The 13,325-nt window shown below is 42.3% G+C and overlaps 1 protein-coding gene across 1 annotated transcript; it reads left to right on the top strand.

Annotated features, from left to right (window-relative positions):
• The first annotated feature begins 3,019 nt into the window (after positions 1-3,019).
• ptmaa (prothymosin alpha a) lies at positions 3,020-12,474 on the top strand. The gene is made up of 5 exons (XM_085773360.1): positions 3,020-3,192; positions 5,937-6,005; positions 6,127-6,211; positions 9,154-9,233; positions 11,794-12,474. The coding sequence occupies exons 1-5, from the start codon at positions 3,148-3,150 to the stop codon at positions 11,830-11,832; spliced, it is 318 nt and encodes a 105-aa protein (XP_085629486.1). The 5' UTR covers positions 3,020-3,147; the 3' UTR covers positions 11,833-12,474.
• Positions 12,475-13,325: the final 851 nt, after the last annotated feature.

Raw genomic sequence — 13,325 nt, 5'->3', positions numbered from 1 at the left:
CTGCACCAGGACGGTCAACAGGAGCGTCCAGAACCATGTGAGTGGGACCTCATGTCCTTCTCTCTACGAGGCCACCAATTAAAACACATTATTCAGGCTTTCAGCTCTTACCGTTTTTGACTGGCCGATGTATAGTGCCATGCTGGATGATGCCATGTTGCAGAAAAAGTCAAGGAGGGTGAAACTTGTTCTGACCCTGTCTTTTCTTTTAGCAGGAGCCTCCTGCTGCACCACCAGATCGGCTCCATCCACAAGAACTAGATGTTTGACCTGAAAGTGGCCCGGTGAGGTCAGGACATCACATGTGACATCATATGTGACATTTATGGTCATCACTATGGCAGAAAAATGGCATTGATCCAAAGCAAGAGACTGAAGACCAGAACCCACCGACATCCTCTCTCTGTGAACATCAGACCAAACAGCATCAACTGGAAAGAGGTCAGAGGTCATCAACCTGAAGAGGAAAGCACAAGAAAGTTCAAGCCAGTCACTGACATGTGAGACCCTGAGCAGAAATGTAATATATTATATGTGCAGTATGTGTGTGTGCCTGTATCAACAGTGATGTTGATACATGTGTCAACATCATTATCACATATCATGCCTCTGGATGTATGACTACCTGCCTATGGGACAAGAGATGGAAATTAGCCGCACGGCTACAATCTCTTCTCATATTTACTTTTTTTTTTTTTTAAATGTTCAGTAATACGCATCGTCTCATTTCTTAAATTAATAAACTTGAACTTGAAATATATGAGGATATGGAGATAAATTTAAATATAGAGATATGCTGACAAATCTGTACGCTAATGTGCAGTATGTTCCCTAATTTCAATCATACTTATCTTTTTATTCTGGAAGAGAAGTCTCAGACGTTATTGTTAATGATACAGGCTCATAGATGTACATATATTTAGGCTACATGGCATAAACACATGTACACAATATCACCATATATTCATAAACATACGTATTAGTGAGGACTATAGATGTGAAATTGTTCCAATTTGTAATATGTTAATAATTCTTTCATGTATGCACAATTCACATTAGTTGTTAGGTGTTTAGTGTAGTTTAGTTGAAGTGTGGTGAGGACTCTACTTTGCAGCAGCCGCTCCGCTGACTGGTTCACTCCTGCTGTTACCTGCAACCAAACGCCCCGCCCACTTCTACGAACCTGCCCCGGTTGATTGGCAGCTCTGTCAGCCACTCATCGGGCGCAAAGCGTCAGCTTTATGTTCACTCCAGTTCACCAGCCAATCAGAGGAAATGTTCAACAATCGCGACGCCATATGGACTCTAAAATCCGCCATGTTGGTGAGGGACAGAGACCACACCGCTGTTTCAAAACCTCAAGCGATGTATGGAACAAAAAATCAATAAAGGAGCGTGTGTCCTTTCTCACATGTAACTTTTCTATTGGTTAGTATTTTGTTCTCTTTTCTGTATCCGTGTCACGCTGTCAGCAGGCTGTTCATCATCCAGTTTAGTGCTGAATGTGGATGTTAGGATGAAAACGTCATAAATCAGTGGCTGCAACACTGCTGTATGAAAGTCACCGTGTATGATACAGTTCACAGATTTACATGACTGTCCTCACACATCCATGCACACCTCTCCCCCATTTCCTACTCCACCCCTCCCAACACACTCTCCTCCTGTTTTTTCTCCCCCCGCCCCCCCCGCGCGCGCCTCCCTTACCCATCACCCCCCGCCTCCCCCTCGTTCTCCCTCCCCGCATCCCTCCCTCCCTCCCTCTCCTTCTCTTGCGCTTCCCACTTTCCATCTCAGTATATATCTATAAAGCGATATCTATATCTATATCATAATCTATATCTATATCTATTTCAGATACTGTATATCTATATCTGAAGTAAGGGGTTGTAATTTCAAAAAACATCTAATAACACTTGCACAATCAGTAATCAATATAGCAGACAGATCAATAGGAACATAATGGAAAATCACAAACACCTTTTTGTTAACCATATAATACATTTTATTTACAGTGTTTGCAAGTTTGCAGTCATTTTCTGCAGTGGTCAGTGAAGTACCGGGTTAGTTGGAATAATTAGGAACAATAACAGTAGCAATTGGTATTTATAGGCACTGTTTATACAGGATGGAAATACAACTGTGCCAAATACATTGCTCAGAATGCAATTTACACTAGGTAACCTTGCATTATTTGTATATAATCTAAGTAATTCCACTTTACAGTTGTAATCCTGGGACTCAGAGGAAAACTTTTTACTTCTGCAGTATGGCTATTTGTTTCAGATAAATAAAGACAACATGCACTGATGACTGGTAGATCAACACAAGAGCATCTAAAATAGTTTGAGCACCTGAGGCAGCCATAACATTAAACTGATGGAAGCTGATGGAAAATGATGTATTAATTTTGTGTTGTAAGTGATTGTAGTTCATAAGATGGCAGCCGCTGAGCAGGAACTGCAGCAGTGGCTTCAGCAGGAACTGGGTGGTAGAAATAACAGTTGCCTGCCATAGTGGGTCGGTTTAGTCAGTAAGTAAGTAAGTAAGCTGAGAACATGACTGAGATGACAGTGTGCTGGACTGCACAACTTATTAAAGGATTAAAGCTATAGCCTACAGTGGCTGCATGTGTGTGAGATTTATAGCACGCAGATCCATGTTTGTGTATGTGTAGCCTGTGTGTGTGTGTGTGTGTGTGTGTGTCATTCACAAAGTGAAAGTGACAGATTTAAGATTAAAAACTTGTGTGGACAGAATCTGCTCCATATTGAGATAAGACACACACACATACATACACACACACACACACACACACACACACACACACACACACACACACACACACACACACACACGTACACACACACAAACACAACAGAGGGTTGTCTATTGTTTCCCTATGAGCCAATTGCAGGCTGAATATTTTCAAAGCGAGCGGACCAATCAGCGCGCAGCCCCGGACACCTTTCGCCTCCCCCCGCTCTCTATAAAGACCGGAGCTCCGGCTGCTGGACACGCCGTTGGCTGGATAAACCTCTTTCTTTCCCCTCTTCTCCGCTCCAGGACTCCACGGCTCGTTTCTTTTTCTTCTACACATTTTTCATCACTCTGACTGGATAACAGTTTGGTTTTTGCACAGCGAACATGGCGGACAGTAAAGTAGAAAGCAGCGGGGAACTGAGCGCCAAGGTAAGGACGAGAAGAGAAGAGATAAGGACACAATGCTTTTTTCTAACTCCTGCCTCCATTTATAACTGTATTAGTAATTAGCCTATTTTAAGCGCAGTGTCGAGATAAAACAGAAAGCCCTCAGTTGATCAGATACAGTGTAGCCTATGATCTCCATCTGGAGGATGTGGCACATTTTGACATTAAACTCTGTTCCAGTCCATTGAGATGAAAGGTGAAGCAGCTGTGAGAGAGGATGAGGAGCGTGAGGAGAAAAAAAAAAAAACAGAAAAGAAAATAAATCATGTTCCTCGGCGGCTCCGAGCCTCTGGATCCTCAGGGACTGAGGCATGAGGAGATGAGAACATGCGTATCTGTCATTTCACTAACTAGATTTACGGCTCCATAGTTGCTCCATCCAGGTCGGTCGGTGCTCCGCGCTGATCTGTCGCCAAACTCGCTGAAAGCTCTGCCAGAGAGATTCGGCTGAGTAAATAAAAGCTTATCAGCTGTTCCTCTGCTGCCCGCGGAGTCTCTCGCAGCCCGTGTTAATTCATGCAGCCGTGTAATGAAATAAAGACTTTGACGGCGGAGCCACGCTGCCGCCCACTCTCTGTTTGGATGCAAAAAAAAACAAAAAACTGTGCGGCTTGTAAGAAGGAAACAGGCTGAGCAGCGCTGCTCGCTCCGCGCGACGGTCCGCGGTACAAAGAGGTGAGCGCTCGGAGACGGAGCCACATGTACTGTATCCTATCTATCACCGTGGACGTGCGTGTTCTGCACAGAAATGAAACAGCGCAGGAAACAGTGCATTGTTAATTTTGGATGGAGTTTTATTGTTGAGAGTTGAGAGCGGTGCAGTGAAAGGCGGACCTCTAACAGCCTGGATAATATCCTCCTCACCATCCAGCTTAGTCTCGGCAGGTTGTAACTAATCGGTGACGTGACTGAACAATAATCTTAGTTTATTCATCTCCAGCTCCGCGGCCGTGAGCGCGCACGGCTCAGTGCGTGTTACAGTGTCATTAGCAGCTACAGAGTCTCCTCTTCATCATCACTGGTGTCAGTGATTAGGTTTCCTCCACTGTACCTGCTGCTGCCGCCGTTTGTGTGTGTGTGTGTGTGCGTGCGTATGCGCGCGCGCGCGTGTGTAGACACACCGTTGAGCTTATTGTTGATTTCCGCCCCCGAGTTAGGTTGTTTCAGAGCTGCAGAAAAGTATAGATAGATAGATAGATAGATAGATAGATAGATAGATAGATAGATAGATAGATAGATAGATAGATAGATAGATAGATAGATAGATAGATAGATAGATAGATAGAGCAGGACACAGGTTCAGGTGTTGACTCCTCGGTGTGAGGAGGCGGCAGGTAGGCATACAGTGTGTGTGTGTGTGTGTGTGTGTGTGTGTGTGTGTGTGTGTGTGTGTGTGTGTGTGTGTGTGTGTGTACTTGTACAGCTATACATGTGAGGACCAGTTTGAGTTTTAAACCATCAGAGTGAGGACCTTTTGGGAATGTGAGGACATTTTGGCCGGTCCTCACTTTCTCAGACCCCTTCCAAGGGTTAAGACTTAATAATAATAATAATAATAATAATAATAATAATAATAATAATAATAATAATAATAACTAGGTCATTATAATTAGGTTTAAGTTAGGTTAAGAGTAATGATTAAGGTTAGGGTAAGGGGCTACATTATGTCAATGAGTGTCCTCACAAAGATAGCCATACATCATGCGTGTGTGTGTGTGAGTGTGTACAGGAGTCAGTGTGTGTCACAGAGCCGCAGCACAGACAGTGTGGTGGAGGTGAGCAGCAGGAGGCCACTTCACTGGACATTCACTTGTTTTGGCAGCTGATTATTATCGGACAGAAAGCAGTCCGCCCCGGGGGCTGCTGGGAGTTGTAGTCTCTCTGTATAGTCTCTCTGCACTGGTGGTGAGTCTGGTTCTCCACCACCAGGCTCCGCTCAGACTGAGCGCGAGCAGTGACAGGCGGTGTCAGGTTTCAGCCAGGAGGAGGAGGAGGAGGAGGGGAGGGACTTAGAGAGAGACGACCAATAGGAGGCCTGAGGTGTAAAGTACCACCTGACTGTAAAAGGCAGCCTGCAGCCAGGAGGATGGAGGGAAACACCTCCGAGAGTTTCCCTCCTTCTCCAGTTTCCCGGACTGGAGCTCCAACCAGACTAAACTCACAGAGTCCAGGGTCTACTACTGGAGCTTCTACTTTCCAGTCTGTTTGCTTTAAAACATGGGATGTGTCAAGATGAAACTCCTTCCTATATTTAAAGTGATACATCAGCAACACTTTCCCAAATGCAGCAGGTCAAACAGGTTGATGAAAATGAAACAGAAACTAATGTGACACGTGCTCTCTTCCTCTTTCTCAAGCATTACACAAGAAGAAACCAAAAGTATTAATATAAAGTCAAAAACTATTAAATATATGGTCAACTTTATGGAAACTCTCTGCAGAGAGTAGGCTATGATGTGCAGAGAGCAGCAGGCAGGCAGAGAACAAAGCCAAGAGAAAATACACAAAGACAACACAAGGTTTAGACAAACGCAGAGGCCTGTAAACACTCTGCACAGTGTTTGATGCAGAGCTGAATGTCGACCTTTAACACTAATCACTTAAGTTCATCTGAGAACGTAGAGATTGCCGTGCCTCCTCAGATTTGGTCATAATGTGGTTTCTTTTGTACTGGTGCTGTTTACGCAACACAACGCATTCATAAAGCTGTGTGTTTTTGCTTCCAGGAGCTGAAGGAGAAGAAACAGACCGAAGAGGCCGAGAACGGAGAGGAGGCCGCCGCCAACGGAAAGACCGTAAGAGACCCCCCACCTCCCCCTCCTCCTCTTGTTTCTCTCCCTGACCCAGGGACTAGACAGGAGTTCACCCTGGTCTCTCTGCCGGTGAGCGGACTAACTGTGTGTGTCACCCTGTCAGGACGAGGAGAACGGCGAGCAGGAGAACGAGGTGGACGAGGACGAGGACGACGTGGGGGAAGAGGAGGAGGACGAGGATGCAGAGGGTAGGTGTTTCACCACATCCTCATCAAAGGGAGGGCGAGGAGACGCCGGAGACACGTCCGTCCTGATGCTGCAACTACTCACTCTCTGTGTTATCGACGGTGGCTGATAAATGATTTGAAGAAGAATATCAGATGTAGAGCAGCGTTCAAACTGACGGTTGGAGGTTTGTAGAGTTCACCTTCACTGTGTGAGTGGAAACAGCTGCACATCTGTAACAGGAAGTCGAATAACACACTGACACAGTCACATGAGGAGTGTGTGTGTGTGTGTGTGTGTGTGTGTGTGTGTGTGTGAGGGTGGCACCTGCAGCTTCAGTGCAGAAGAAGAGAATCATTAGCACTGATGTGGCCATGCGTTTTAAACAGCACAGGACTTTAATTACAAGACATTCACTCACTCAATCAATCAATCAATCAATCAATCAATAATCAATCATCAATAATCGATGGCAGCTCTGTATTAACACAGCAGGTGTTTGTGGAGATTGTTGAACTTACACTGCTGTTGTTACAAGTGAGTGTGTCTTTAGGACATGAAGCAACTGTGAGTGGTGTAATGTCACCATACAAACACTGAGCTGCACATCCAGTCCATTAGCAGGGTGGGACTGCCCCCTGGTGGCCAGACTGTGCAACTGCAGGACATCCTTAAAACAACAGTGTAATTTACTGAGTTACACCAGCGTTCATGTGAGCTGATTTGAACGGGGTTATATGCAGTGTTTGTCAGCAGGTTTCATATTCTGATCATTTTAGAAAGTTAAGCTAAAACATGAACTGGTCGACACAATGGTTTGCTTTTAGCAAGAATTCAAACTTTGAACGTATTTTTGTTTTTAGTGAGTAAAGAAAACTAGGTCACAATTCTGGTATATGTCAGTGGTTCCCAACCTTTTTCTTAAGGGACCCATATTTTTACCACTGAAAACTTTGGTGACCCCCCCCCCCCCCGATGTAAAATAAAATAAGGAACATCATAACTTCTTTTACATGAAATACTTTATTTCAATAATTTAATAACAGCATGGAACAAACAATCAGGAGACCCTGTGTATGATTACAACATATTTCTTCAGAACTTGTACTTTTAAAAACATAATTGTGTTTTTAAAAGTACAAGTTCTGAAGAATATGTTGTAATATTACACAGGTTTTTTCTCATTGTTCCATGCTGTTTTTCAAATTCATTTAATGTGGCCCTTGAATGTAGTTGATTTTGTCACATATGAATTAAATGCTTAGCCTATTTATTTAACATTTTAATTACATTAAAATTATTAAACCCCTTAAAATCAAGAGGGCTTCGCGACCCCCCCTGGATCTTTGGCGCCCCCCTTGGGGGGTCCCGTCCCCCAGGTTGGGAACCACTGGTATATGTGATATACATGACAAAAATACTATATTTTAAGCACATCATGTAATAACATATCAATAACACAATGCAGATATTAAAATCTTGTGTGAGCTTGAAACCTGTCAACACTAACATTCATCAGGCTGTTGTCATTACAAGTGGAGATTCATGATAAACTGATAAAGATTTATTTACTTTTGTATAAACTTAGATTAAGCAGTGTTTCTATTCTCTAATCCTCCTGTTTGCATGTCTACTACGTCTCCTAACTCTACCTCTGGTCTCTTTCTCCATTAGTCAATATCAGTGTTGACTGAAACACGGTCACTGCTGAAGCAGGATACTCCCGTTCATCCTCAGTGTGTTTAGTTGTTTAACCGATCCAGTAGCTGAGTCTCATGTTAACACGACTTAATGTTAATTTGTGTTAACATGTTATTTCTCTAAAGACGCCAGTCAACAAAGTGATATGTTCTGACGTCACTGCCCTGTCTGTTTCAGCCAGTTGATTCCTACTGAAGATGTAAGTCTTTAAAAACAGCTGTAAGACATGTGACAGATGTAGTTTCTTTTTAAATGTCTTCCTAAAACATCTGTAGTTTTGACAAGCATTACTCAAACATAGTGCATTTGTTGGAGGCTCTTTTCTATTGTGAATCGATACACATCTAGTTGTGTGTTGTGAAGCAGTGTTGTAGTGTCCCTCACCTCTAGGGATGTCACAATTACTTTTTTCACAATTAATCGCGGTATTAAACGCCACAATTAATTGATCGCTAAGATTACCGTCACTTTCCAAAAACAGATTATGTCTGAACCGTGTCGGCAGATGTGCGCCAAAGTGAAGGTGAATGCACAGATACTGGTCCATTTACCTAACGTAGCATTGAATTGGTGGGAATTTAAATGCTAGAGTGTCAATTGTAATTAAAAAAAAGATTAATATTAACTTAAGCATTTGGTATCAATGACAATTAATGACTTGAATATTTCAAACACTTCCCCTGGCGGATTAATAATTGGTCATATTTTAATAGATATTTAAAATATTTTATAACTAGTAATGTATATTTTAACCATATTTGATTTTACACATTAATAGTGTTGTGAAATTAATTAATGCATAATAATCATGATAATCATAATACCGTGATTATTTCTCTGACAATAATTTAATGAATTAATCTATTATGGTGACATCCCTACGTAGTGAACTGTAACACACTGTTTATTAAATATTCTCCTTCAGTCACCTACAGTTCACACTGTCACTGCATCACCTTCCCTTCGCATGCAGGTGTTAGTTTCACTGACTTTTCTCTGCCTGTGTGTCACATGACCTCCTGTGGTGCTGCACTGAAGACCTATATATGTTGTAACTGACATATTACGTGTATTAATTTATGTCACACTCACACACACCAACACCCTGCACACGTAAACCCAGATAACCAGGTTTGCTGACGGTCCAGTATAAAAAACGTAGTTGTCAACACACAGTGGCGTGACGGGGACAGTGAGCTCTGACCCAGGCCGAGCTGCGGTCTGGGTTCGTCCAGCATGTCTCTGATCATCTGTGTGTGTTCAGGTGATGAGGACGACGATGAGGAAGACGACCTTGACGGACCAACGGGGAAGAGAGCAGCTGAGGATGATGACGATGACGAGGTGAGGAGGAGTTGCCGTACATGCTTTAATATAACAGCTCCACAACAGTATGATGGAACAAACCTGAGGTTGTCGAGGCAACCAGAGGTCCAAACATGTCTCAGGTACAACTATCGCTTTCAATAAATGCAAGTAGGTCAAATAGTTTAGTCCACTGTAAGTACATAGCTGTTAGTCATGTCAGAGTTTTAGAGAGGAGGTCTCTCTGAGGACATGAGTCTTGAAGACAGAGGGACGTCCTGCTCCAGCAGACTGCAGCTGGTTGTCCCTCCATCAGGATCTACAGACCACAACAGTCTGGACTGACCCAGGGACGGTGATGACACTTCACTTCACTTTCACTTTTTTATTTATTTAAAGGTCCCATGTGTAAAATGAGGGGAAAACAGTGACATCTAGCATTCAGATTCTATTATTTATCTATTAAATAATTATATTGTTTATTATGAAAGTGAAACTCCTGAAACTGTACAAACATGGTGCCGCAAGATGGCGACACTCTTTAAGCAAGAGCACCCTTGCTGTATGTATATATAAAAGAAGAATTATAAGGCTATGAAAACCAAAGAGATTTTATTTTATAGCGATTTTACACTTATACAAATATATTCATTAGTAGTATATTCAGATTTTGCCAATAAACCTTGACAAATATTACACACTGGACCTTTAACTCACGTCCCTCTGAGAGACACTGAGGCGAGAGGGAGCAGAAGGCTGAAACTGTGAAGGCAGCATAGAGACATGTAGACTGTAGGTCACTGAGCAGCAGAGCGACATGTGCCCTTTAATGCTGATCTGAGGGTTTCTCTCTGTGTGAGTGGAAACCTTTACAGATCCACATGCATCTGTGCAATTCAAAGCTCTTTGCTCTATAGAGCCCTGAGTATCCTGATGCAGGCTCCTGAGTAGGGTTTCTATAGGGTCTTCTTAAACCCTGACACCTTCATAAAGCGGATCTCAGGTTTCCATTCAGACACACGGCGCAGACAGCGAGACGTGGGAACACGCCTTTCACACTCCAGTGTGACGGCAGTTAGAAAGAAGTGGGGATCAAATGTACAGCTCACAGATACTGAAGCCTTCTCTAAAAAGAAGAAAGACTCCAGGAAAAATCAATAGTAATACCCACCGAAAGCTCTCAGTCAATGACAGTAACTGATTCTCAGCAATATTATGTTCTTACTTTTGCCATTTGCAATGTAAGAAAAATAATGGTTATCAAGAATGTATAAGATCACAGAGTTTAACATTCAGTTTTTCTCCTCATGTCAGTCAGCACAGAGCTGTGCTGTTTTTTTTGTTAATTTAGTGGGTAGTTGAGAACATTTTATCAGTTATACAGATTTAGCAGCAAACATGACCAAGCATCATTTCTTTCTCAACATCCCCTTTTTCTGTCTTTCACCATTCACCATAACTGTTTTACAGCCTGTAAAGTCATGTATTTTATCCACGACAACCCACTAAGCTCCTAAATGTCAAGACAGACAGGAAGATATGAAATCCATATTAAAATATGGCCGAGACTGTCAAACCCTTTGACCCATATCTTAGTAAATTTAAAAGTGAAAATGTAATTTTTTCCACGGTGTATGCTCCATTAACTGTGTCTGTCCGTTCCACTGATGTGGGAGGATGAAGAAGCAGCCGGTGCCCGGTAATATATATTCACCAGCTGAGATCAGTGCAATAAATTAACTGTTCATTTTAGTGGGCTGGGTGAAAGTGAACTTTTACTAAAATAAAATAAATATGTCCAATATTCTGTGTATCTACCAGTTATATAAGGCAGTGACTGGTGTCCTGGCTGCAGCTCCACTCCACCACGGCCACAGTATAACAGTAACTTTCTATAGCAGTGGTTCTCAAAGTGGGGTCCGGGGACCCCCAGGGGTCCATGAGAGGATTCAAGGGGGTCCCCAACTTTTTCTCAAAATTTTACCACATTTTTTTTTTCAGAAATATTCCTTTTTTTTCAGAAATTTCTGGAAAGTTTTTCAAAAATTCATGCCATTGGCAGTAATTTGAACTTACAGTAAGGTAACACTTTATAATAAGTAGCCTACTATTACTATTACTATTACACTATTAAGCATTAGTTAAGCATTAATCCAGTAAATACTGAATTATTCATTTATAACGCACAAATACTCATTAGTATGTAGTTGATAAATACAGTTAGTGCTTATCATGATGAGTAAAACATTTTAACTGTGTTTATAAACTACATTCTAATGAGTATTCATGTGTTATAAATGATGAATTCAGTATTTAAAGCTTAACTAATGCTTAATAGTGTGTACTTATTATAAAGTGTTAACCAAAAGTAACGTTGCTCAGTCTCAGAACAAATATTTGTGTATTTCTGGTGTTTGTTTAAAATGTCTCTCCAGTTGGGGGTCCATGGTCTAATTAGTGTCCGTTTAGGGTCCTGCTCTATAGATCTTTCCTCACCAGCAGCTCGGCTTGTATTTCTCCAAACCTCTGATGTGAGAGAGATGACGATGTGGTTGCCGGTGTTGGATTCACCCTGACACTTGTCACCTTGTTCTTCCAGGATGAAGTTGAAACCAAGAAGCAGAAGACAGATCAGTAGAGTTCGCAGCCCTGGCTCCGTCTGGGGGACAACGCCATCGAGACACACCGAGACGGTTTTTTTCCAGCGAACCTCCAACACCTCAGTCCTCCCTTCGTAACAAGAATACTTTTAAAAAACAGAATTAGTTTGTATTTTTATTTACATTTTATATTTTTGTAAATATTGTAACGAGGTTGGCCATTTTGCAACAATGATCTTTCTGGGTATCAAGTGGTGCTTTGAGGACTTTTAGATCCAGACTCGTCATCAGCCGTCCACATCCTGTGTGAGCCAACCACAGGCATCCGTCCCTTTACCACCACCAACACACACATACATATACACACACGCACATACAGACACACACACACACACACACACACACACACACACACACACACACACACACACATACACATACACACAGGCTTACTGTTATTGCATTAGGTTTCTGCATAGGGTTTCTACAAGGTGTGTGTTGACTCGTAGTGGCATGGGAAGAGTAACAGTGACTCAGCATTCCTCAGAGCGCTGACTGTGTATTACTGTTAGTTTGTGTGAGATTAAAGGCTGTAGTTTTCTGTCCGTCCGTCACTGTCAGATGTTGATGTTCTTCTGTCTGTGCTATTTTGTTGATCAATAAACAGTCATTTGATTTTGGTGGTTTGTAACTGTGTTAGTTTAAATCTGTCAGAGGTTGTACACACCTGCAGGGAGATGACAGAGGAGAATCAGTGATGTGTGATACTGTCAACAGGAAGTCGTGTGCAGACGTCGACTCTCACTGCCTCTATTTTTACAGTTTCAAAATAAAATTCAGCCCCAACGACAGACTTCTGTTTGAACAGCCAGGAATTCATCTATAAAGCTCCTTGGTGTTGTTGTCAGACATAAAGTTAAATATTTGTTTTTTTTAATTATTATTATCTTTAGATAAGTGGTTGATATGTCCTGTGGTTGCTGTCTGTAAATCACAAAGTGGCATATTAACTGTTGGAGACTCTTTTATTTTGAGAAATATTCAGCTTGTCAGGTTGCCCTGTCCTGGTTGACAGTTTGAATAAAGTTTGTTCCAGACAGTTGATGCACCAGAGTCTCTGTATTTCACAGCCTCTGTGTATGTGGAGCGTGGGAGTGAGTGATGATGTGAGTGAGCGTCAGTCTGAGTTTAACTGCTGTTCATTACAGACCCAGAAGAGACGAGTCCAGATCCTCCTCATGGAGCAGCTGGGTCCAGGTCCAGAGACCAGAAGCTGACAGAGACCATCAGTGATCGACATGAATCTTCACCTTCCTCTGAGTCTGTGTTGTGTTCAATCTGGACGGTGGATAATGTTGCACACACACATGTATTTCAAAGGAGGTTAAATCGAAAGCAACTGGACTTAGTTATTTGTCTAGGAAGACGTTTCACCTCTCATCCAAGAGGCTTCATCAAGTCCCAGCCTGGTCAGTTGCGTACATGAACTGATGAAGCCTCTTGGATGAGAGGTGAAACGTCTTCCTAGACA

The sequence above is a fragment of the Trachurus japonicus genome, chromosome 4 (genome assembly GCF_045865225.1).
Source record: "Trachurus japonicus isolate A0001 chromosome 4, Traja_1.0".
Taxonomy (NCBI): Eukaryota; Metazoa; Chordata; class Actinopteri; order Carangiformes; family Carangidae; genus Trachurus; species Trachurus japonicus.
The sequence above is the reverse complement of the archived record's forward strand: the minus strand, read 5'-3'. Positions and strand labels throughout refer to the sequence as shown.